Source organism: Argopecten irradians, chromosome 2 (genome assembly GCF_041381155.1).
Source record: "Argopecten irradians isolate NY chromosome 2, Ai_NY, whole genome shotgun sequence".
Taxonomy (NCBI): domain Eukaryota; kingdom Metazoa; phylum Mollusca; class Bivalvia; order Pectinida; family Pectinidae; genus Argopecten; species Argopecten irradians.
The window spans coordinates 2,920,969-2,947,643 of record NC_091135.1 but is presented as its reverse complement, the minus strand read 5'-3'; the positions used below and the strand labels follow the sequence as shown (position 1 = coordinate 2,947,643).

The window sequence follows — 26,675 nt, the reverse complement described above, 5'->3', positions numbered from 1 at the left end:
GCGATGCTATAACATTTTCCACAAATTGTTTTCTCTTCACGGATTTCATACGTATGTAATTGGAAATTAAGAGGTATTTTGTATATTTTGTAATACTTAAATCTCTATATGTCAAATGGTAATCAAACTATCCGATGATCACTTATTGAGGAGCCACAGTTAACAATATAAATTGGTTGGACATTTTACTTTATTCCTCATCAGCTGTGAGACACAGCTAATAATATTGTGTGTTGAAAGCATGTGTTTTGGAAGATTGTGGTAAAAGTGGGAATTATTACCGTTTTAAAGTATTCCCTCAATGCTATATACAAAAAAAGACACCGAGCAACACAACCAAGCTATATTCTATTGTCTAGGGATACCAGGTCATTCCTTCGTCCCTAGATTTAAATCATATTAAAACGTTTGTTCAGCTCCCATAATTATGCAAGGTCACCTAAAACGACAACAATGGGATTTTTGTCTCATGGAAACAACTCAGTTGTTGACGACAAAAACAAAATTTACTTGTCTTACTTAGATTTGCTTATCAAGTGTTGAAATTATCGTTTATCTGTACAATCAAGTTTACATCTTATGAATTGCTGTAATTTTGCCAATCAAAACAAAATTAATTTGAAAATTAATTAACTGATATTATAGATGCCACAATGCCGAAGACCGTACAATTCGAATTAAAGATGGATTGTGCAAATCTGCATGATCTATCAATTGTTATATTTTTGGCATAGAAAAAGTATTAAGAGTGCTCTACATATTTTCTCCGCCTCTCTAATTTTTAAACTTTCGATATTTACCGACTTTTGTACAGTTCATATCGGAGAGGTTCCGATCTATACGGTTATCGCCGATGTCGGTCACATGGTGCAACTCGGTTTACCGATATTACCCGAAAATTTGAAACATGGCGTTGACTGTGGTGGTTCTTTCAAAACGTGTTATATTTCATGCGACATTTACCGCTTTGTCATATTGGTAGTTTCATGTATCTGAACCCTCATATTATAAGCATCCATATTCACACATTGTCTGTTTAATTAGAGTTGGTGATGGTGAAAATTACAAGAAATACAACTTTCAAGGACGTGAAACCAGCATTTTATGAATAATGCGCGTAGTCTAGATCGATAGATAACATCAGGATCAGTCCAATCTTAAAACACGAATTAATAGTCAAATGTTCTCTGTTTACGTAATTGTTTCAAATTATGCTAGAATGACAAATTTTTTGTATAGCATACACTATGTGACTGACTCTTATGTATCAATATTATGCATATCACAGAGGGGCCGTAGAACGACCCAAAATGATATTCATCCAAACCGATATTCAATAAACGCATGTTTCTGTTATACCCGTCCAGACAAAATCTAATTGATATTTTAATAATTTGTTATAGAGTAATGGCAGTTGAACTAACAGATATCAAAATCCGGAATGGTGACGCTGGGGACCACGTGACTGAAAGTGGTGGACATCATGACGAGTTGAAGGGTACTTTTGATAACCAGGCGTTTGTACCTGACCCCGACAGGGTTCGTATATATGATACATATATGGATGACATATATAGACAGTGTATAACAGACCATTAATTACACTGTGTATACACACCATACAAGATAATATAAACGTATTAGCAAACAGAGCTTTCTTTTCACATTTAATCGGTTATCTCATTTGCATTTGGACCAAAAACCGCACATAAAGTACAAAATCCAAATAAATAAACATGTATATAATTATATACACGTACCTTATCGAGAACATTACGTTCAAAGTTCATATTACAAATATGTAGTAAAACATTTCGCTCCTTTAATTATCTTGAACGGTAGCTGATGTTTTGCTTCAATACAGGATAGTCAAAAATAACTGAAGAGACGGTTGCCACTCACACTAAAACATCGTTATAATTATGAAAGTGTTGATTGAGGACCTATGAATCAAGCATACGGTGTGTTTACATACAGATGCCTTAGTTTGAGGACAGCGATGAAAACAAAACAAATACCCAAAACAGTAGTACCACTGTGGTAAACACAATTTGTATGTAACCTACATATTTCCATGTAGTCAAAATATAGAACAGAACCAGGGGTTGGGAAATAATCAGCGTTCTATGACAAATGGACACAAAGTTATAAAAAAAACTAGGCCAAGTACAGGAGTAGATAATGGCGGTGAAAGAACGTCATGGTACTCCCGAACACGGGGTGGAATTAACGACAAAACAAATACCAGGGCTAAATGGCTAATGGTAGCGTCTAGGACACAATTAACCATTGGCAATCTGACGTAGCGGTAACGGGATAGTGATACAGTACCGGACAGATGAGATGTAGAGATAGCTATTGTTGAACCCTACAGGTCGCCACAATCGTGACAGTTAACTGATATTGTTCGTTATATCAATATCATATTAATATTATACTGACCTGCTATAGATAGTGATGACACACATTTATAGCTAAAATAAACACCAAATTTACAAAAGCGACGTAGTCGGAGCTGAGTTTTGTTGTGATAATGTGCTAAAGTTTGTGATGGTCTCAATTAAATCTAGTCGCGGCGACAAAATATGTCTGACCCAATCTGACCAATCCGATGACGATTCCACCAGATATCCATTATATACGGTTAAAAATAGGACGTACGGAGGAACTAGAGAAAGTATTGAATCAAGGACTTTTAAACATGAAATTGACACGACTGGTTCAGGAAAATGTGGGGTGACTGACCGGGACGAGGTACATGTGTGCACTTGTAAGGTATATTTCTTCCTTTTATAATTGTATGTGTATGGAAACACAATCTTTGCATTATCATAATGTTGGAGACCTGTAATACGTTTCAAGTGAGTTTACCATTACGTAATCCATGAAGAAATCAGATAAAAGCGTACTATGTGACCGCAGTGACAATCAGATTATAATCTGATAAATTACGGTGTTATCAACAACTGTATGATACGGTAGTTGCCAGGAGAAACTGTCAACCACGTTGGGACAGGTGAATGTTGTTTACATCCGGCAGCAAAGTTACACATTGGAGCAAATATTTTTTGTTGAACTATTACATAATAGATCATTTCTGGTGAATGTCGTATGAGACACTCAGCAGATCTGTCGATTTCCAACAGGCAAGGGAATACAGAATTATTTGTTGATTGATCGGTTTCAGGGTCTTATAACCGAGCCTAGGTAACAGAATCCTACATTACATTAACACGTTTGTCACACGTATTACCCCTGATAAAGACTACAGATAACGACGTTTTAATATGATACTAATCACAACTTTACACAAAATACTTACAACGCTCTGCTTTAAGAATTGTCTGAAACTATTCGTTATTTTTTCTTCAAAATTATGACTACATCTCCAATGGCGATTACAAAGTACAGAACTGGCTTATGTTCTACCACAAACTTTTGTTACATTACTGGGTTGTGAGCCTGTTGCTACTACAACCAAAGACCGTGATTTTTCCCGTGTATTACGGTACATCATACAAGGACACGATTTCCAATTCAGAGGGTAGGATTAGCATGGAATTATCTCTGAGACGTGAGACATATATATCTACAGCACATGTAGACTTTATAATAGGTATAACATTGGCTTATGACTGTGCATATTGACTCATTTACTACGTACTCAAAGCTTCAATATGTTTCCATTTAATGTACAACAGCAGCGCGGCGACGTCGATACAGTAGTTGAAGCAATTGAAACCTATCGTTTGAGGCTTTAAATTAGAAAAGTTAAATTTGTAGAAAATGGCGTCAAATCTACATCTTGTTTACGTGATCTGTTTTATTTGATTTATCTCTAAAATGTACAAATATTCAAACTTTTATTAGATTTCTCACTGAAATTCTATTTAACAACACCTTATATTATTTTGTAAACTGTTTCTGATGACCATTTGATGATACTGTTTACGTTGGATGAAATTTCGAGCAGTTCTTGGGCAATCAGAATTCGCGAAATGAAAACCTGAGATTTATTATTTAGAGTAAAACCTGTGTCGAATCACTGTATTGTGAACCAGATGTTTCTAAGCGTGAATCACATGAATATATAAATATGTCTACATTATAATGTGTATGATGCGTACTATATCAAACGTTTTACAACCCTTTCTGTTTCCTGTTGTAATTATCAGAACCGTTATGAATTTATAATGAAATGATAGTTAACTCCTGATCAGTTTGTAAAAATGGTATGTGATTATTGTCAAACCTTACAACGGTTGTTTACATTTCCTCTGAGGTAGGATGTCGACAGAGAACGTAAACAAGAGGACATCAAGTTTGCCGAAACAGACGGTGATGGAGACAATGGATGTTCGCGATGTGTGGGAGCCATTCAAACTTCACTGCATGACGCCTACTCAAACAATAAACAGATCGTCCATGTCGTCTGCTACATTATTTTGTTACTGCTCTATCTTTCGTACTTTTCCTACGCTATGTACTTCCGGTTTGATGATGAAGGCTCTGTGCGGCTACTTGTCGTTACAATTGTGGTAGCAGTAGGACTGTCTCTTAATTTTCTACTCGGAATCTACGGAGAAAGACTTGGCACGTCATGGCATAACCTCACCAACACAAAAGCAGTGTCGAACATTTCCAAACGGTAAATACATGATAGTAGTTTTCTTATGAACGGAAATAAACGCTTAAACTTGTGACAGCTTTCGATCGATATACAAATGTTCTTTAAGGAGCTAATACATATTTTACTTATTTTGCCTTTATTCTAAATTTCAGCATCCATATTTTACTTGCGGTTGGACTTTCCATTTTTGTTGTTGTATACGTTATCGTGGAGATTGCGCTAGAAACTCCCCGTAATTTAATCTCTGCTGGGGGTCTTGCTACGCTGGTTCTCATTTTCTATGTCTTCTCCGTCAACCCAGCCAAGGTAAGAATGAAGGAATGAATTCCTTCATCGTCTTGTACTATTTGTAATATTATGGAACCTTTTCAAACATAACTCTAAAGAAGCCTTTTTTGTCAGTGATCGAATGTCTATTTACTACTATCTTAATTATCGTTACTTAAAATTAATTGGTTTTAATCAACGTTTTTTTCAGGTAAAATGGCGGCCAGTGTTTTGGGGTCTCATGCTACAGTTTATTTTTGCTCTCATCATACTGAGAACCCAAGGCGGGTATGATGTATTTGAATGGATAGGAAACAGAGTTCAGGAATTTATCAAATATTCGGACAAGGGAGCTGAATTTGTGTTCGGAGCAAACTACACTGATCATTTCTTCGCCTTTTCGGTAATTTTCATTTACGGAATGGAAAGGGAATATTTATTTCATAACGGTTAGGTCAGAAAACTAAGCTTCAATATTAACCCTAAGAACGAATAATCCTATTGCAAATTGTTTATGCACATCATTGACATTTTTGTATTTATAGTAAAAATTGTCTATAATATGTGTATAACAAACTTTAAATGTAATGAAGTAATTTCGTTGGTCTCCAGAGGTTCGATATAACAGTATTTCATTTTATATGTTAGAATTCTTTATATGTCTTTCTTTAAATTATAATATATTCCACCTGTCATAGTTTTTATATGTTATCATCCCCAGGTTCTATCTGTCATAGTTTTGATATGTTAACATCCCCAGGTTCTACCCGTCATAGTTTTTATATGTTATCATCCCCAGGTTCTACATGTCATAGTTTTTATATGTTATCATCCCCAGGTTCTACCCGTCATAGTTTTTGTATGTTATCATCCCCAGGTTCTACCTTTTATAGTTTTTATATGTTATCATCCCCAGGTTCTATCCGTCATAGTTTTTATATGTTATCATCCCCAGGTTCTACCCGTCATAGTTTTTATATGTTATCATCCCCAGGTTCTACTTGTCATAGTTTTTGTATGTTATCATCCCCAGGTTCTACATGTCATAGTTTTTATATGTTATCATCCCCCAGGTTCTACATGTCATAGTTTTTATATGATACCATCCCCAGGTTCTACATGTCATAGTTTTTGTATGTTACCATCCCCAGGTTCTACTTGTCATAGTTTTTGTATGTTATCATCCCCAGGTTCTACCCGTCATAGTTTTTATATGTTATCATCCCCAGGTTCTACCCGTCATAGTTTTTATATGTTATCATCCCCAGGTTCTACCCGTCATAGTTTTTTGTATGTTATCATTCCCAGGTTCTACCCGTCATAGTTTTTTGTATGTTATCATCCCCAGGTTCTACCCGTCATAGTTTTTATATGTTATCATCCCCAGGTTCTACCCGTCATAGTTTTTATATGTTATCATCCCCAGGTTCTACCCGTCATAGTTTTTATATGTTATCATTTCCAGGTTCTACCCGTCATAGTTTTTATATGTTATCATCCCCAGGTTCTACCCGTCATAGTTTTTATATGTTATCATCCCCAGGTTCTACTTGTCATAGTTTTTGTATGTTATCATCCCCAGGTTCTACCCGTCATAGTTTTTATATGTTATCATCCCCAGGTTCTACCCGTCATAGTTTTTATATGTTATCATCCCCAGGTTCTACCCGTCATAGTTTTTATATGTTATCATCCCCAGGTTCTACCCGTCATAGTTTTTTTATATGTTATCATCCCCAGGTTCTACCCGTCATAGTTTTTATATGTTATCATCCCCAGGTTCTACCCGTCATAGTTTTTATATGTTATCATCCCCAGGTTCTACCCGTCATAGTTTTTATATGTTATCATCACCAAGTTCTACCCGTCATAGTTTTTGTATGTTATCATCCCCAGGTTCTACCCGTCATAGTTTTTTTGTATGTTATCATCCCCAGGCTCTACCTGTCACAGTTTTATATGATATCATCCCCAGGTTCTATCCGTCATAGCTTTTATATGTTATAATTCCCAGGTTCTTTCCGTCATATTTTTTATATGTTATCATTTCCCGGTTCTACCCGTCATAGTTTTTATATGTTATCATCCCCAGGTTCTACCCGTCATAGTTTTTATATGTTATCATCCCCAGGTTCTACCCGTCATAGTTTTTGTATGTTATCATCCCCAGGTTCTACCCATCATAGTTTTTATATGTAATCATCCCCAGGTTCTACCCGTCATAGTTTTTATATGTTATCATCCCCAGGTTCTACCCGTCATAGTTTTTATATGTTATCATCCCCAGGTTCTACCCGTCATAGTTTTTTGCATATGTTATCATCCCCAGGTTCTACCCGTCATAGTTTTTTGTATGTTATCATTTCCCGGTTCTACCCGTCATAGTTTTTAATATGTTATCATCCCCAGGTTCTACCCGTCATAGTTTTTATATGTTATCATCCCCAGGTTCTACCCGTCATAGTTTTTATATGTTATCATCCCCAGGTTCTACCCGTCATAGTTTTTTATATGTTATCATTCCCAGGTTCTACCCGTCATAGTTTTTATATGTTATCATTCAGGTTCTACCGTCATAGTTTTTTTATATGTTATCATCCCCAGGTTCTACCCGTCATAGTTTTTTTATATGTTATCATCCCCAGGTTCTACCCGTCATAGTTTTTTTATATGTTATCATCCCCAGGTTCTACCCGTCATAGTTTTTTGTATGTTATCATTTCCCGGTTCTACCCGACATCGTTTTTAATTGTTATCATCCCCAGGTTCTACCCGTCATAGTTTTTTGTATGTTATCATCTCCAGGTTCTACCCGTCATAGTTTTTTTTATATGTTATCATTTCCAGGTTCTACCCGTCATAGTTTTTATATGTTATCATCCCCAGGTTCTACCCGTCATAGTTTTTATATGTTATCATCCCCAGGTTCTACCCGTCATAGTTTTTATATGTTATCATCCCCAGGTTCTACCCGTCATAGTTTTTGTATGTTATCATCCCCAGGTTCTACCCGTCATAGTTTTTATATGTTATCATGTTATCATCCCCAGGTTCTACCCGTCATAGTTTTTATATGTTATCATCCCCAGGTTCTACCCGTCATAGTTTTTATATGTTATCATCCCCAGGTTCTACCCGTCATAGTTTTTATATGTTATCATCCCCAGGTTCTACCCGTCATAGTTTTTATATGTTATCATCCCCAGGTTCTACTTGTCATAGTTTTTTGTATGTTATCATCCCCAGGTTCTACCCGTCATAGTTTTTATATGTTATCATCCCCAGGTTCTACCCGTCATAGTTTTTATATGTTATCATCCCCAGGTTCTACTTGTCATAGTTTTTGTATGTTATCATCCCCAGGTTCTACCCGTCATAGTTTTTATATGTTATCATCCCCAGGTTCTACCCGTCATAGTTTTTATATGTTATCATCCCCAGGTTCTACCCGTCATAGTTTTTTATGTTATCATCCCCAGGTTCTACCTGTCATAGTTTTTATATGTTATCATCCCTAGGTTCTACCCGTCATAGTTTTTTTGTATGTTATCATCCCCAGGTTCTACCCGTCATAGTTTTTATATGTTATCATCCCCAGGTTCTACTTGTCATAGTTTTTGTATGTTATCATCCCCAGGTTCTACCCGTCATAGTTTTTTATATGTTATCATTTCCAGGTTCTACCCGTCATAGTTTTTTGTATGTTATCATCCCCAGGTTCTACCCGTCATAGTTTTTTTTGTATGTTATCATTTCCCGGTTCTACCCGTCATAGTTTTATATGTTATCATCCCCAGGTTCTACCCGTCATAGTTTTTGTATGTTATCATCCCCAGGTTCTACCCGTCATAGTTTTTTGTATGTTATCATCCCCAGGTTCTACCCGTCATAGTTTTTATATGTTATCATCCCCAGGTTCTACCCGTCATAGTTTTTATATGTTATCATCCCCAGGTTCTACCCGTCATAGTTTTTATATGTTATCATCCCCAGGTTCTACCCGTCATAGTTTTTTTATATGTTATCATCCCCAGGTTCTACCCGTCATAGTTTTTTTATGTTATCATCCCCAGGTTCTACCCGTCATAGTTTTTATATGTTATCATCCCCAGGTTCTACCCGTCATAGTTTTTATATGTTATCATCCCCAGGTTCTACTTGTCATAGTTTTTGTATGTTATCATCCCCAGGTTCTACCCGTCATAGTTTTTATATGTTATCATCCCCAGGTTCTACCCGTCATAGTTTTTATATGTTATCATCCCCAGGTTCTACTTGTCATAGTTTTTGTATGTTATCATCCCCAGGTTCTACCCGTCATAGTTTTTATATGTTATCATCCCCAGGTTCTACCCGTCATAGTTTTTATATGTTATCATCCCCAGGTTCTACCCGTCATAGTTTTTTGTATGTTATCATCCCCAGGTTCTATCCGTCATAGTTTTTATGTATGTTATCATCCCCAGGTTCTACCCGTCATAGTTTTTTTGTATGTTATCATCCCCAGGTTCTACCCGTCATAGTTTTTTGTATGTTATCATCCCCAGGTTCTACCCGTCATAGTTTTTTTTATATGTTATCATTTCCAGGTTCTACCCGTCATAGTTTTTATATGTTATCATTTCCAGGTTCTACCCGTCATAGTTTTTATATGTTATCATCCCCAGGTTCTACCCGTCATAGTTTTTTGTATGTTATCATCTCCAGGTTCTACCCGTCATAGTTTTTTATGTTATCATCCCCAGGTTCTACCCGTCATAGTTTTTTATATGTTATCATCCCCAGGTTCTACCTGTCATAGTTTTTATATGTTATCATCCACAGGTTCTACCCGTCATAGTTTTTTTTGTATGTTATCATTTCCCGGTTCTATCCGTCATAGTTTTATATGTTATCATCCCCAGGTTCTACCCGTCATTGTTTTTATATGTTATCATCCCCAGGTTCTACCCGTCATAGTTTTTATATGTTATCATCCCCAGGTTCTACCCGTCATAGTTTTTATATGTTATCATCCCCAGGTTCTACCCGTCATAGTTTTTATATGTTATCATCCCCAGGTTCTACCCGTCATAGTTTTTATATGTTATCATCCCCAGGTTCTACCCGTCATAGTTTTTATATGTTATCATCCCCAGGTTCTACCCGTCATAGTTTTTATATGTTATCATCCCCAGGTTCTACTTGTCATAGTTTTTATATGTTATCATTTCCCGGTTCTACCCGTCATAGTTTTTATATGTTATCATCCCCAGGTTCTACCCGTCATAGTTTTTTATGTTATCATTCCCAGGTTCTACCGTCATAGTTTTTATATGTTATCATCCCCAGGTTCTACCCGTCATAGTTTTTTGTATGTTATCATCTCCAGGTTCTACCCGTCATAGTTTTTTTTATATGTTATCATCTCCAGGTTCTACCCGTCATAGTTTTTTTTTGTATGTTATCATTTCCCGGTTCTACCCGTCATCGTTTTTAATTGTTATCATCCCCAGGTTCTACCCGTCATAGTTTTTTGTATGTTATCATCCCCAGGTTCTACCCGTCATAGTTTTTTTATGTTATCATCCCCAGGTTCTACCCGTCATAGTTTTTTATGTATGTTATCATTCCCAGGTTCTACCCGTCATAGTTTTTTTATATGTTATCATTTCCAGGTTCTATCCGTCATAGTTTTTATATGTTATCATCCCCAGGTTCTACCCGTCATAGTTTTTATATGTTATCATCCCCAGGTTCTACCCGTCATAGTTTTTTTTATGTTATCATCCCCCCAGGTTCTACCCGTCCCGTCATAGTTTTTATATGTTATATGTTATCATCCAGGTTCTACCCGTCATAGTTTTTATGTTATCATCCCCAGGTTCTACCGTCATTTTTTTTTATATGTTATCATCCCCAGGTTCTACCCGTCATAGTTTTTATGTATCATCCAGGTTACCGTCATATTTTTTGTTTATCCAGGTTCTACCCGTCATAGTTTTTTTATGTTATCATTTCCAGGTTTCTACCCGTCATAGTTTTTTATATGTTATCATTTCCAGGTTCTACCCGTCATAGTTTTTTTATGTTATCATTCCCCAGGTTCTACCCGTCATAGTTTTTTTATGTTATCATCCCAGGTTCTACCCGTCATAGTTTTTTTGTATGTTATCATCCCCAGGTTCTACCGTCATAGTTTTTTTATATGTTATCATTTCCAGGTTCTACCCGTCATAGTTTTTATATGTTATCATTCCCAGGTTCTACTGTCATAGTTTTTTTATATGTTATCATTTCCAAGTTCTACCCGTCATAGTTTTTATATGTTATCATCCCCAGGTTCTACCCGTCATAGTTTTTATATGTTATCATCCCCAGGTTCTACCCGTCATAGTTTTTATATGTTATCATCCCCAGGTTCTACCCGTCATAGTTTTTATATGTTATCATCCCCAGGTTCTACCCGTCATAGTTTTTATATGTTATCATCCCCAGGTTCTACTTGTCATAGTTTTTGTATGTTATCATCCCCAGGTTCTACCCGTCACAGTTTTTATATGTTATCATCCCCAGGTTCTACCCGTCATAGTTTTTAAATGTTATCATTCCCAGGTTCTACTTGTCATAGCTTTTGTATGTTATCATCCAAAGGTTCTACCTGTCATAGTTTTTATATGTTATCATCCCTAGGTTCTACCCGTCATAGTTTTTTTATATGTTATTATTTCCAGGTTCTACCCGATATAGTTTTTTGTATGTTATCATTTCCCGGTTCTACCCGTCATCGTTTTTAATTGTTATCATCCCCAGGTTCTACCCTTCATAGTTTTTTGTATGTTATCATCCCCAGGTTCTACCCGTCATAGTTTTTTTTATATGTTATCATTTCCAGGTTCTACCCGTCATAGTTTTTTGTATGTTATCATTTCCAGGTTCTACCCGTCATAGTTTTTATATGTTATCATCCCCAGGTTCTACCCGTCATAGTTTTTTGTATGTTATCATCCCCAGGTTCTACCCGTCATAGTTTTTTGTATGTTATCATCCCCAGGTTCTACCTGTCATAGTTTTTTTATATGTTATCATTTCCAGGTTCTACCCGTCATTGTTTTTATATGTTATCATTCCCAGGTTCTACCCGTCATAGTTTTTATATGTTATCATTCCCAGGTTCTACTCGTCATAGTTTTTATATGTTATCATTCCCAGGTTCTACCCGTCATAGTTTTTATATGTTATCATCCCCAGGTTCTACCCGTCATAGTTTTTATATGTTATCATCCCCAGGTTCTACCCGTCATAGTTTTTATATGTTATCATCCCCAGGTTCTACCCGTCATAGTTTTTATATGTTATCATCCCCAGGTTCTACTTGTCATAGTTTTTTGTATGTTATCATCCCCAGGTTCTACCCGTCATAGTTTTTATATGTTATCATCCCCAGGTTCTACCCGTCATAGTTTTTAAATGTTATCATCCCCAGGTTCTACCTGTCATAGTTTTTATATGTTATCATCCCCAGGTTCTACCCGTCATAGTTTTTTTTTATATGTTATCATCCCCAGGTTCTACCCGTCATAGTTTTTATATGTTATCATTCCCAGGTTCTACCCGTCATAGTTTTTATATGTTATCATCCCCAGGTTCTACCCGTCATAGTTTTTTTATGTTATCATCCCCAGGTTCTACCCGTCATAGTTTTTTTTTATATGTTATCATCCCCAGGTTCTACCCGTCATAGTTTTTTATATGTTATCATTCCCAGGTTCTACCCGTCATAGTTTTTATATGTTATCATTTCCAGGTTCTACCCGTCATAGTTTTTATATGTTATCATTCCCAGGTTCTACCCGTCATAGTTTTTATATGTTATCATCCCCAGGTTCTACCCGTCATAGTTTTTTTATATGTTATCATCCCCAGGTTCTACCCGTCATAGTTTTTTTTATATGTTATCATTTCCAGGTTCTACCCGTCATAGTTTTTATATGTTATCATTTCCAGGTTCTACCCGTCATAGTTTTTATATGTTATCATTCCCAGGTTCTACGCGTCATAGTTTTTTGTATGTTATCATCCCCAGGTTCTACCTGTCATAGTTTTTTTATATGTTATCATTTCCAGGTTCTACCCGTCATAGTTTTTATATGTTATCATCCCCAGGTTCTACCCGTCATAGTTTTTATATGTTATCATCCCCAGGTTCTACCCGTCATAGTTTTTATATGTTATCATCCCCAGGTTCTACCTGTCATAGTTTTTTTATGTTATCATCCCCAGGTTCTACCCGTCATAGTTTTTATATGTTATCATCCCAGGTTCTACCCGTCATAGTTTTTATATGTTATCATCCCCAGGTTCTACCCGTCATAGTTTTTATATGTTATCATCCCCAGGTTCTACCCGTCATAGTTTTTTATATGTTATCATCCCCAGGTTCTACCCGTCATAGTTTTTTATATGTTATCATCCACAGGTTCTATCCGTCATAGTTTTTATATGTTATCATCCCCAGGTTCTACCCGTCATAGTTTTTAATATGTTAATCATGTCATAGTTTTTATATGTTATCATCCCCAGGTTCTACCCGTCATAGTTTTTTTTATATGTTATCATTTCCAGGTTCTACCCGTCATAGTTTTTATATGTTATCGTTCCCAGGTTCTACCCGTCATAGTTTTTATATGTTATCATTTCCAGGTTCTACCCGTCATAGTTTTTATATGTTATCATCCCCAGGTTCTACCCGTCATAGTTTTTTTGTATGTTATCATCCCCAGGTTCTACCCGTCATAGTTTTTTTATATGTTATCATTTCCAGGTTCTACCCGTTATAGTTTTTATATGACATCGATTCCAGGTTCTACATGTCATAGTTTTTTGTATGTTATCATTCCCAGGTTCTACCCGTCATAGTTTTTTGTATGTTATCATCCCCAGGTTCTACCCGTCATAGTTTTTTTATATGTTATCATTTCCAGGTTCTACCCGTTATAGTTTTTATATGTTATCATTCCCAGGTTCTACCCGTCATAGTTTTTATATGTTATCATTCCCAGGTTCTACCCGTCATAGTTTTTTTTATGTTATCATCCCCAGGTTCTACCCGTCATAGTTTTTTATATGTTATTATCATTTCCAGGTTCTACCCGTCATAGTTTTTTTATGTTATCATCCCCAGGTTCTACCCGTCATAGTTTTTTATATGTTATCATCCCAGGTTCTACCCGTCATAGTTTTTTATATGTTATCATCCCCAGGTTCTACCCGTCATAGTTTTTATATGTTATCATCCCCAGGTTCTACCCGTCATAGTTTTTATATGTTATCATCCCAGGTTCTACCCGTCATAGTTTTTTATATGTTATCATCCCAGGTTCTACCCGTCATAGTTTTTATATGTTATCATCCCCAGGTTCTACCCGTCATAGTTTTTTTATATGTTATCATCCCCAGGTTCTACCCGTCATAGTTTTTATATGTTATCATCCCCAGGTTCTACCCGTCATAGTTTTTTTATGTTATCATTCCCCAGGTTCTACCCGTCATAGTTTTTTATATGTTATCATCCCCAAGTTCTACCCGTCATAGTTTTTTTTATATGTTATCATTTCCAGGTTCTACCCGTCATAGTTTTTTTGTATGTTATCATTTCTCGGTTCTACTCGTGATCGTTTTTAATTGTTATCATCCCCAGGTTCTACCCGTCATAGTTTTTTTTATATGTTATCATCCCCAGGTTCTACCCGTCATAGTTTTTTGTATGTTATCATCCCCAGGTTCTACCCGTCATAGTTTTTTTTATATGTTATCATCCCCAGGTTCTACCCGTCATAGTTTTTTATATGTTATCATTCCCAGGTTCTACCCGTCATAGTTTTTTGTATGTTATCATCCCCAGGTTCTACCCGTCATAGTTTTTTTATATGTTATCATTCCCAGGTTCTACCCGTCATAGTTTTTATATGTTATCATCCCAGGTTCTACCTGTCATAGTTTTTATATGTTATCATCATTCCCAGGTTCTACCCGTCATAGTTTTTATATGTTATCATCCCAGGTTCTACCCGTCATAGTTTTTTTATGTTATCATCCCCAGGTTCTACCCGTCATAGTTTTTTTATGTTATCATTCCCCAGGTTCTACCCGTCATAGTTTTTATATGTTATCATCCCCAGGTTCTACCCGTCATAGTTTTTATATGTTATCATCCCCAGGTTCTACCCGTCATAGTTTTTATATGTTATCATCCCCAGGTTCTACCCGTCATAGTTTTTATATGTTATCATCCCCAGGTTCTACCCGTCATAGTTTTTATATGTTATCATCCCCAGGTTCTACCCGTCATAGTTTTTATATGTTATCATCCCCAGGTTCTACCCGTCATAGTTTTTTGTATGTTATCATCCCCAGGTTCTACCCGTCATAGTTTTTATATGTTATCATCCCCAGGTTCTACCCGTCATAGTTTTTTGTATGTTATCATCCCCAGGTTCTACCCGTCATAGTTTTTTTTATATGTTATCATTTCCAGGTTCTACCCGTCATAGTTTTTATATGTTATCATTCCCAGGTTCTACCCGTCATAGTTTTTATATGTTATCATTTCCAGGTTCTACTCGTCATAGTTTTTATATGTTATCATCCCCAGGTTCTACCTGTCATAGTTTTTTTATATGTTATCATTCCCAGGTTCTACCCGTCATAGTTTTTATATGTTATCATCCCCAGGTTCTACCCGTCATAGTTTTTATATGTTATCATTCCCAGGTTCTACCCGTCATAGTTTTTATATGTTATCATCCCCAGGTTCTACCCGTCATAGTTTTTGTATGTTATCATCCCCAGGTTCTACCTGTCATAGTTTTTTTTATATGTTATCATTTCCAGGTTCTACCCGTCATAGTTTTTATATGTTATCATCCCCAGGTTCTACCCGTCATAGTTTTTATATGTTATCATCCCCAGGTTCTACCCGTCATAGTTTTTTGCATATGTTATCATTTCCAGGTTCTACCCGTCATAGTTTTTTGTATGTTATCATCCCCAGGTTCTACCCGTCATAGTTTTTTTATATGTTATCATCCCCAGGTTCTACCCGTCATAGTTTTTATATGTTATCATTTCCAGGTTCTACCCGTCATAGTTTTTATATGTTATCATCCCCAGGTTCTACCCGTCATAGTTTTTATATGTTATCATCCCCAGGTTCTACCCGTCATAGTTTTTATATGTTATCATCCCCAGGTTCTACCCGTCCGTCATAGTTTTTATATGTTATCATCCCCAGGTTCTACCCGTCATAGTTTTTATATGTTATCATCCCCAGGTTCTACCCGTCATAGTTTTTGTATGTTATCATCCCCAGGTTCTACCCGTCATAGTTTTTATATGTTATCATCCCCAGGTTCTACCCGTCATAGTTTTTTTTGTATGTTATCATCCCCAGGTTCTACCCGTCATAGTTTTTATATGTTATCATCCCCAGGTTCTACCCGTCATAGTTTTTTGTATGTTATCATCCCCAGGTTCTACCCGTCATAGTTTTTTTTATATGTTATCATTTCCAGGTTCTACCCGTCATAGTTTTTATATGTTATCATTTCCAGGTTCTACTCGTGATCGTTTTTAATTGTTATCATCCCCAGGTTCTACCCGTCATAGTTTTTTTTATATGTTATCATTTCCAGGTTCTACCCGTCATAGTTTTTATATGTTATCATTTCCAGGTTCTACCCGTCATAGTTTTTTTTATATGTTATCATTCCCAGGTTCTACCCGTCATAGTTTTTATATGTTATCATCCCCAGGTTCTACCCGTCATAGTTTTTGTATGTTATCATCCCCAGGTTCTACCTGTCATAGTTTTTATATGTTATCATCCCCAGGTTCTACCTGTCATAGTTTTTATATGTTATCATCCCCAGGTTCTACCCGTCATAGTTTTTATATGTTATCATCCCCAGGTTCTACCCGTCATAGTTTTTTGTATGTTATCATCCCCAGGTTCTACCCGTCATAGTTTTTTTATATGTTATCATCCCCAGGTTCTACCCGTCATAGTTTTTATATGTTATCATCCCCAGGTTCTACCCGTCATAGTTTTTATATGTTATCATCCCCAGGTTCTACCCGTCATAGTTTTTATATGTTATCATCCCCAGGTTCTACCCGTCATAGTTTTTATATGTTATCATCCCCAGGTTCTACCCGTCATAGTTTTTATATGTTATCATCCCCAGGTTCTACCCGTCATAGTTTTTATATGTTATCATCCCCAGGTTCTACCTGTCATAGTTTTTATATGTTATCATCCCCAGGTTCTACCCGTCATAGTTTTTATATGTTATCATCCCCAGGTTCTACCCGTCATAGTTTTTATATGTTATCATCCCCAGGTTCTACCCGTCATAGTTTTTATATGTTATCATCCCCAGGTTCTACCCGTCATAGTTTTTTGCATATGTTATCATCCCCAGGTTCTACCCGTCATAGTTTTTTGTATGTTATCATTTCCCGGTTCTACCCGGCATCGTTTTTAATTGTTATCATCCCCAGGTTCTACCCGTCATAGTTTTTTGTATGTTATCATCTCCAGGTTCTACCCGTCATAGTTTTTGTATGTTATCATCCCCAGGTTCTACCCGTCATAGTTTTTATATGTTATCATCCCCAGGTTCTACCCGTCATAGTTTTTTTATATGTTATCATTTCCAGGTTCTACCCGTCATAGTTTTTATATGTTATCATTCCCAGGTTCTACCCGTCATAGTTTTTATATGTTATCATCCCCAGGTTCTACCCGTCATAGTTTTTTGTATGTTATCATCCCCAGGTTCTACCCGTCATAGTTTTTTTTTTATATGTTATCATTTCCAGGTTCTACCCGTCATAGTTTTTATATGTTATCATTCCCAGGTTCTACCCGTCATAGTTTTTATATGTTATCATCCCCAGGTTCTACCCGTCATAGTTTTTTTGTATGTTATCATCCCCAGGTTCTACCCGTCATAGTTTTTTTATATGTTATCATCCCCAGGTTCTACCCGTCATAGTTTTTTTTATATGTTATCATTTCCAGGTTCTACCCGTCATAGTTTTTATATGTTATCATCCCCAGGTTCTACCCGTCATAGTTTTTATATGTTATCATCCCCAGGTTCTACCCGTCATAGTTTTTTTTGTATGTTATCATTTCCCGGTTCTACCCGTCATAGTTTTTTATATGTTATCATTTCCCGGTTCTACCCGTCATAGTTTTTATATGTTATCATCCCCAGGTTCTACCCGTCATAGTTTTTTGTATGTTATCATCCCCAGGTTCTACCCGTCATAGTTTTTATATGTTATCATCCCCAGGTTCTACCCGTCATAGTTTTTATATGTTATCATTCCAGGTTCTATCCGTCATAGTTTTTATATGTTATCATCCCCAGGTTCTACCCGTCATAGTTTTTATATGTTATCATCCCCAGGTTCTACCCGTCATAGTTTTTTTATATGTTATCATCCCCAGGTTCTACCCGTCATAGTTTTTATATGTTATCATTCATAGTTTTTTTTTTATATGTTATCATTTCCAGGTTCTACCCGTCATAGTTTTTATATGTTATCATCCCCAGGTTCTACCCGTCATAGTTTTTATATGTTATCATCCCCAGGTTCTACCCGTCATAGTTTTTATATGTTATCATCCCCAGGTTCTACCTGTCATAGTTTTTTTATATGTTATCATTTCCAGGTTCTACCCGTCATAGTTTTTATATGTTATCATCCCCAGGTTCTACCCGTCATAGTTTTTATATGTTATCATCCCCAGGTTCTACCCGTCATATTTTTTTGTATGTTATCATCCCCAGGTTCTACCCGTCATAGTTTTTATATGTTATCATCCCCAGGTTCTACCCGTCATAGTTTTTATATGTTATCATCCCCAGGTTCTACTTGTCATAGTTTTTGTATGTTATCATCCCCAGGTTCTACCCGTCATAGTTTTTATATGTTATCATCCCCAGGTTCTACCCGTCATAGTTTTTATATGTTATCATCCCCAGGTTCTACCCGTCATAGTTTTTATATGTTATCATCCCCAGGTTCTACCCGTCATAGTTTTTATATGTTATCATCCCCAGGTTCTACCCGTCATAGTTTTTATATGTTATCATCCCCAGGTTCTACTTGTCATAGTTTTTGTATGTTATCATCCCCAGGTTCTACCCGTCATAGTTTTTATATGTTATCATTCCCAGGTTCTATCCGTCATAGTTTTTGTATATGTTATCATCCCCAGTTCTACCCGTCATAGTTTTTATATGTTATCATCCCCAGGTTTCTACCCGTCATAGTTTTTTTTGTATGTTATCATCCCCAGGTTCTACCCGTCATAGTTTTTTTTATATGTTATCATCCCCAGGTTCTACCCGTCATAGTTTTTATATGTTATCATCCCCAGGTTCTACCCGTCATAGTTTTTATATGTTATCATTTCCAGGTTCTACCCGTCATAGTTTTTTGTATGTTATCATTTCCAGGTTCTACCCGTCATAGTTTTTTTTATATGTTATCATTTCCAGGTTCTACCCGTCATAGTTTTTATATGTTATCATTTCCAGGTTCTACCCGTCATAGTTTTTTTTATATGTTATCATTCCCAGGTTCTACCCGTCATAGTTTTTGTATGTTATCATCCCCAGGTTCTACCTGTCATAGTTTTTATATGTTATCATTCCCAGGTTCTACCCGTCATAGTTTTTATATGTTATCATCCCCAGGTTCTACCCGTCATAGTTTTTATATGTTATCATCCCCAGGTTCTACTTGTCATAGTTTTTGTATGTTATCATCCCCAGGTTCTACCCGTCATAGTTTTTATATGTTATCATCCCCAGGTTCTACCCGTCATAGTTTTTTTATGTTATCATTTCCAGGTTCTACCCGTCATAGTTTTTATATGTTAATCATCCCCAGGTTCTACTTGTCATAGTTTTTTGTATGTTATCATCCCCAGGTTCTACTTGTCATAGTTTTTTGTATGTTATCATTTCCAGGTTCTACCCGTCATAGTTTTTTATATGTTATCATTTCCAGGTTCTACCCCGTCATAGTTTTTTTGGTATGTTATCATTTCCCCAGGTTCTACCCGTCTACCGTCGTAGTTTTTATATGTTATCATCCCCAGGTTCTACCCGTCATAGTTTTTATATGTTATCATCCCCAGGTTCTACCCGTCATAGTTTTTATATGTTATCATCCCCAGGTTCTACCCGTCATAGTTTTTTGTATGTTATCATCCCCAGGTTCTACCCGTCATAGTTTTTTATGTTATCATCCCCAGGTTCTACACCGTCATAGTTTTTGTATGTTATCATCCCCAGGTTCTACCCGTCATAGTTTTTTTATATGTTATCATCCCCAGGTTCTACTTGTCCATAGTTTTTGTTATATGTTATCATCCCCAGGTTCTACCCGTCATAGTTTTTTATATGTTATCATCCCCAGGTTATCTACCGTCATAGTTTTTATATGTTATCATCCCCAGGTTCTACCCCTGTGTCATAGTTTTTGTATGTTATCATCCCAGGTTCTAAACCGTCATAGTTTTTATATGTTATCATCCCAGGTTCTACCTGTCATAGTTTTTGTATGTTATCATTTTCCCAGGTTTCTACCCGTCATAGTTTTTTATATGTTATCATCCCCAGGTTCTACCCGTCATAGTTTTTTTTATATGTTATCATTCCCAGGTTCTACCCGTCATAGTTTTTATATGTTATCATCCCCAGGTTCTACCCGTCATAGTTTTTTTATGTTTATCATCCCCAGGTTTTCTACCCGTCATAGTTTTTTTATGTTATCATCCCCAGGTTCTACCCGTCATAGTTTTTATATGTTATCATCCCCAGGTTCTACCCGTCATAGTTTTTATATGTTATCATCCCCAGGTTCTACCCGTCATAGTTTTTTATATGTTATCATCCCCAGGTTCTACCCGTCATAGTTTTTATATGTTATCATTCACAGTTCTACTGTCATAAGTTTTGTATATGTTATTATTTCCAGGTTCTACCCGTCATAGTTTTTATATGTTATCATCCCCAGGTTCTACCCGTCATAGTTTTTATATGTTATCATCCCCAGGTTCTACCCGTCATAGTTTTTTTATATGTTATCATCCCCAGGTTCTACTTGTCATAGTATTTTTGTATGTTATCATTTCCCAGGTTCTACCCGTCATAGTTTTTTATATGTTATCATCCCCAGGTTCTACCCGTCATAGTTTTTATATGTTATCATCCCCAGGTTCTACCCGTCATAGTTTTTTTATATGTTATTATTTCCAGGTTCTACCCGTCATAGTTTTTTGTATGTTATCATCTCCAGGTTCTACCCGTCATAGTTTTTTTTTATATGTTATCATTTCCAGGTTCTACCCGTCATAGTTTTTATATGTTATCATTTCCAGGTTCTACTCGTTATACTTTTTATATGTTAATATTTCCAGGTTCTACTTGTCATAGTTTTTTTATATGTTATCATTCCCAGGTTCTACCCGTCATAGTTTTTGTATGTTATCATCCCCAGGTTCTACCTGTCATAGTTTTTATATGTTATCATTCCCAGGTTCTACCCGTCATAGTTTTTATATGTTATCATCCCCAGGTTCTACCCGTCATAGTTTTTATGTTATCATCCCCAGGTTCTACCTGTCATATTTTTTTATATGTTATCATCCACAGGCTCTACCTGTCATAGTTTTTATATGTTATCATCCCCAGGTTCTACCCGTCATAGTTTTTTTTGTATGTTATCATTTCCCGGTTCTATCCGTCATAGTTTTTATATGTTATCATCCCCAGGTTCTACCCGTCATAGTTTTTATATGTTATCATCCCCAGGTTCTACCCGTCATAGTTTTTATATGTTATCATCCCCAGGTTCTACCCGTCATAGTTTTTATATGTTATCATCCCCAGGTTCTACCCGTCATAGTTTTTATATGTTATCATTCCCAGGTTCTACCCGTCATAGTTTTTATATGTTATCATTTCCAGGTTCTACCCGTCATAGTTTTTTATATGTTATCATCCCCAGGTTCTACCCGTCATAGTTGTTTTTATATGTTATCATCCCCAGGTTCTACCCGTCATAGTTTTTTTTATATGTTATCATCCCCAGGTTCTACCGTCATAGTTTTTATATGTTATGTTATCATTTCCAGGTTCTACCCGTCATAGTTTTTATATGTTATCATCCCCAGGTTCTACCCGTCATAGTTTTTTTATGTTATCATCCCCAGGTTCTACCCGTCATAGTTTTTATTATGTTATCATCCCCAGGTTCTACCTGTCATAGTTTTTTTATATGTTATCATTTCCAGGTTCTACCCGTCATAGTTTTTTTGTATGTTATCATCTCCAGGTTCTACCCGTCATAGTTTTTTATGTTATCTCATCCCAGGTTCTGACCTGTCATAGTTTTTATTGTATGTTTTATCATTTCCATTCTACCCGTCATAGTTTTTTAATATGTTATCATCCCCAGGTTCTACCCCGTCATAGTTTTTGTATGTTATCATCCCCAGGTTCTACCCGTATCATAGTTTTTTATATGTTATCATTTCCCCAGGTTCTACCCGTTCATAGTTTTTTTTATGTTATCATTCCCCAGGTTCTACCCGTCATAGTTTTTTATGTATGTTATCATCCCCAGGTTCTACCCGTCATAGTTTTTTTTGTATGTTATCATTTCCCAGGTTCTATCCGTCATAGTTTTTTGTATTTGTTATCATTTCCCAGGTTCTACCCCGTCATAGTTTTTATTTGTCATATGTTATCATCCCCAGGTTCTACCGTCATAGTTTTATTGTTGTTATCATCCCACAGGTTCTACTCTCGTCATAGTTTTTATATGTTATCATCCCCAGGTTCTACCCGTCATAGTTTTTTTATGTTATCATCCCCAGGTTCTACCCGTCATAGTTTTTAATATGTTATTCATCCCCAGGTTCTACCCGTCATAGTTTTTTTGAATGTTATCATCCTCCAGTTCTACCCGTCATAGTTTTTGTATGTTATCATTCCCCAGGTTTTCTACCCGTCATAGTTTTTATATGTTATCATCCCCAGGTTCTACCCGTCATAGTTTTTATATGTTATCATTTCCTAGGTTCTACCGTGTCATAGTTTTGTATATGTTATCATATCCCAGGTTCTACCCGTCATAGTTTTTTTGTATGTTATACATCCCCAGGTTCTACCCGTCATAGTTTTTTATATGTTATCATTTTCCAGGTTCTACCCGTCATAGTTTTTTGCATATGTTTATCATCCTCTAGGTTCTAGGCTTTCAACCCGTCATAGTTTTTTGTATGTTATTCATTTCCCAGGTTCATACCCCGTCATAGTTTTTATATGTTATCATCCCCAGGTTCTACCCGTCATAGTTTTTTGTATGTTATCATCCCCAGGTTCTACCCGTCATAGTTTTTTGTATGTTATCATCCCCAGGTTCTACCCGTCATAGTTTTTTTTATATGTTATCATTCCCAGGTTCTACCCGTCATAGTTTTTGTATGTTATCATCCCCAGGTTCTACCTGTCATAGTTTTTATATGTTATCATTCCCAGGTTCTATCCGTCATAGTTTTTATATGTTATCATCCCCAGGTTCTACCCGTCATAGTTTTTTTTGTATGTTATCATTTCCCGGTTCTATCCGTCATAGTTTTTATATGTTATCATCCCCAGGTTCTACCCGTCATAGTTTTTATATGTTATCATCCCCAGGTTCTACCCGTCATAGTTTTTATATGTTATCATCCCCAGGTTCTACTTGTCATAGTTTTTGATATGTTATCATCCCCAGGTTCTACTACCGTCATAGTTTTTATATGTTATCAATCCCCAGGTTCTACCCGTCATAGTTTTTATTATGTTATCATCCCCAGGTTTCTACCCGTGTCATAGTTTTTGTATGTTTATGTTATCATCCCCAGGTTCTACCAGTCATAGTTTTTTTTTTATATGTTATCATCCCCAGGTTCTACCCGTCATAGTTTTTTTATGTTATCATTTCCCCAGGTTCTACTTGTCATAGTTTTTAATATGTTATCATTCCCCAGGTTCTACCTAGTCATAGTTTTTATATATGTTATCATTTCCCAGGTTCTACCCGTCATTAGTTTTTATATGTTTATCATCCCCAGGTTCTACTTAGTCATAGTTTTTATATGTTATCATCCCCCAGGTTCTACCCGTCATAGTTTTTATATGTTATGTTATCATCCCCAGGTTCTATCGTCATAGTTTTTTATATATGTTATCATCACTAGGTTCTACCCGTCATAGTTTTTTTGTATGTTATTATTTCCAGGTATCCCGATATCCCCCATTTTTTTTTTCAGGTTCTACCCGTCATCGTTTTTTTATATGTTATCATATCCCAGGTTCTACCCCTCATAGTTTTTTGTATGTTATCATCCCCAGGTCTACCTGTCATAGTTTTTATATGTTATCATCCCCCAGGTTCTACCCGTCATAGTTTTTATGTATGTTATCATTTACCCAGGTTCTACCCGTCATAGTTTTTATATGTTATCATCCCAGGTTCTACCCGTCTCATAGTTTTTTGTATGTTATCATCCCCAGGTTCTACCCGTCATAGGTTTTTTATATGTTATCATCCTAGGTTCTACCCGTCATAGTTTTTTTTTGTATATGTTATCGATTTCCAGGTTCTACCCGTCATAGTTTTTTGTATGTTATCATTTCCCGGTTCTACCCGTCATAGTTTTTATATGTTATCATCCCCAGGTTTCTAACGTTCCCGTCATAGTTTTTTGTATGTTATCATCCCTAAGTTCTACTACCCGTTCATAGTTTTTTTTTATATGTTATCATTTCCAGGGTTCTACCAGTCATAGTTTTTTGTATGTTATCATTCCCCCTCCCAGGTTCTACTACGTCATCGTTTTTATATGTTATCATCCCCCAGGTTCTACCCGTCATAGTTTTTTTTGTATGTTATCATTCCCCAGGTTCTAAAGCCCGTCATAGTTTTTTTATGTTATGTTAATCATCCCCAGGTTCTACCCCGTCATAGTTTTTATATGTTATCATTCCCCCAGGTTCTACCGTCATAGTTTTTTTTATATGTTATCATTCCCAGGTTCCTACCGTCATAATTTTTTGTATGTTATCATCCCCAGGTTCTACCCGTCATAGTTTTTTTTTTATATGTCATCGATTCCAGGTTCTACATGTCATAGTTTTTATATGTTATCATTCCCAGGTTCTACCCGTCATAGTTTTTATATGTTATCATCCCCAGGTTCTACCTGTCATAGTTTTTATATGTTATCATCCCCAGGTTCTACCCCGTCATAGTTTTTATTATATGTTATCATCCCCCAGGTTCTACCCGTCATAGTTTTTTTTTGTATGTTATCATCCACAGGTTCTATCCGTCATAGTTTTTTATATGTTATCATCCCCAGGTTCTACCCGTCATAGTTTTTTGTATGTTATTATTTCCCAGGTTCTACCCGTCATAGTTTTTTATATGTTATCATTCCCACAGGTTCTACCCGTCATAGTTTTTATGTATGTTATCATCCCCCAGGTTCTACCTCATAGTTTTTTATATGTTATCATCCCCCAGGTTCTACCCGTCATTGTTTTTTTTTATATGTTATCATCCCCAGGTTCTAACCCGTCATAGTTTTTATATGTTATCATTACCAGGTTCTACCCGTCCATAGTTTTTGTATGTTTTATCATCCAGGTTCTACCTGTCATAGTTTTTTGATATGTTATCATTCCCAGGTTCTACCCGTCATAGTTTTTTTATATGTTATCATTCCCAGGTTTCTACGCCGATCATAGTTTTTAGTTATGTTATCATTTCCCAGGTTCTACCCGTCATAGTTTTTATTATATGTTATCATCCCCAGGTTCTTACCCTCATAGTTTTTTATATGTTATCATCCCAGGTTCTACCCGTCATAGTTTTTTACTATGTTATCATTTCCAGGTTCTAACGTCATAGTTTTTTGTAATATGTTATCATTTCTAGGTTCTACTCGTCATAGTTTTTTTGTAATGTTATCATCCCCAGGTTCTACCCGTCATAAGTTTTTTTATGTTATCATCCCCAGGTTCTACCCGTCATAGTTTTTTGTATGTTATCATCTTTCCAGGTTCTAACTCGTCATAGTTTTTATATGTTATCATCCTGGGTCCCCAGGTTTTTATATGTCTTCGTTTCCATACAGTTTTTTATATGTTATCATTCCCAAAGTTTCTACCCGTCATAGGTTTTTTATATGTTATCATCCCCAGGTTCTACTCCTTGTCATAGTTTTTTTATATGTTTATCATTTCCCTACGGTTCTACCCGTCATAGTTTTTTATATGTTATCATCCCCAGGTTCTATCCGTCATAGTTTTTTATATGTTATCATCCCCAGGTTCTACCCGTCATAGTTTTTATATTATGTTTATCATCCCCAGGTTCTATCCGTCATAGTTTTTTTACGTTATCATCCCCAGGTTCTACCCGTCATAGTTTTTATATTGTTATCATCCCCAGAGGTTATACCCTGTCATAGTTTTTATATGTTATCATCCCCAGGTTCTACTTGTCATAAGTTTTTGTATGTTATCATCCCCAGGTTCTACTCGTGTCATAGTTTTTTATATGTTTCATTTCCAGGTTCTATAACCGTCATAGTTTTTTATTGGGGCATATGTTATCATCCCCAGGTTCTACCCGTCATTAGTTTTTTGTATGTTATCAT

At 36.2% G+C, this 26,675-nt stretch overlaps 1 protein-coding gene across 1 annotated transcript in view; it reads left to right on the top strand.

The window, feature by feature from the left end:
• LOC138313526 (solute carrier family 28 member 3-like) overlaps positions 1 to 26,675 on the top strand; it is a 50,783-nt gene that overhangs the window by 1,804 nt on the left and 22,304 nt on the right. Inside the window, exons 2-6 of the mRNA XM_069253926.1 lie at positions 1,404 to 1,539; positions 4,287 to 4,648; positions 4,783 to 4,936; positions 5,109 to 5,300; positions 24,282 to 24,323. Of these exons, the coding sequence (XP_069110027.1) occupies positions 1,408 to 1,539; positions 4,287 to 4,648; positions 4,783 to 4,936; positions 5,109 to 5,300; positions 24,282 to 24,323 (882 nt within the window). The 5' untranslated portion in view covers positions 1,404 to 1,407. The remainder of the gene's footprint in view (positions 1 to 1,403; positions 1,540 to 4,286; positions 4,649 to 4,782; positions 4,937 to 5,108; positions 5,301 to 24,281; positions 24,324 to 26,675) is intronic.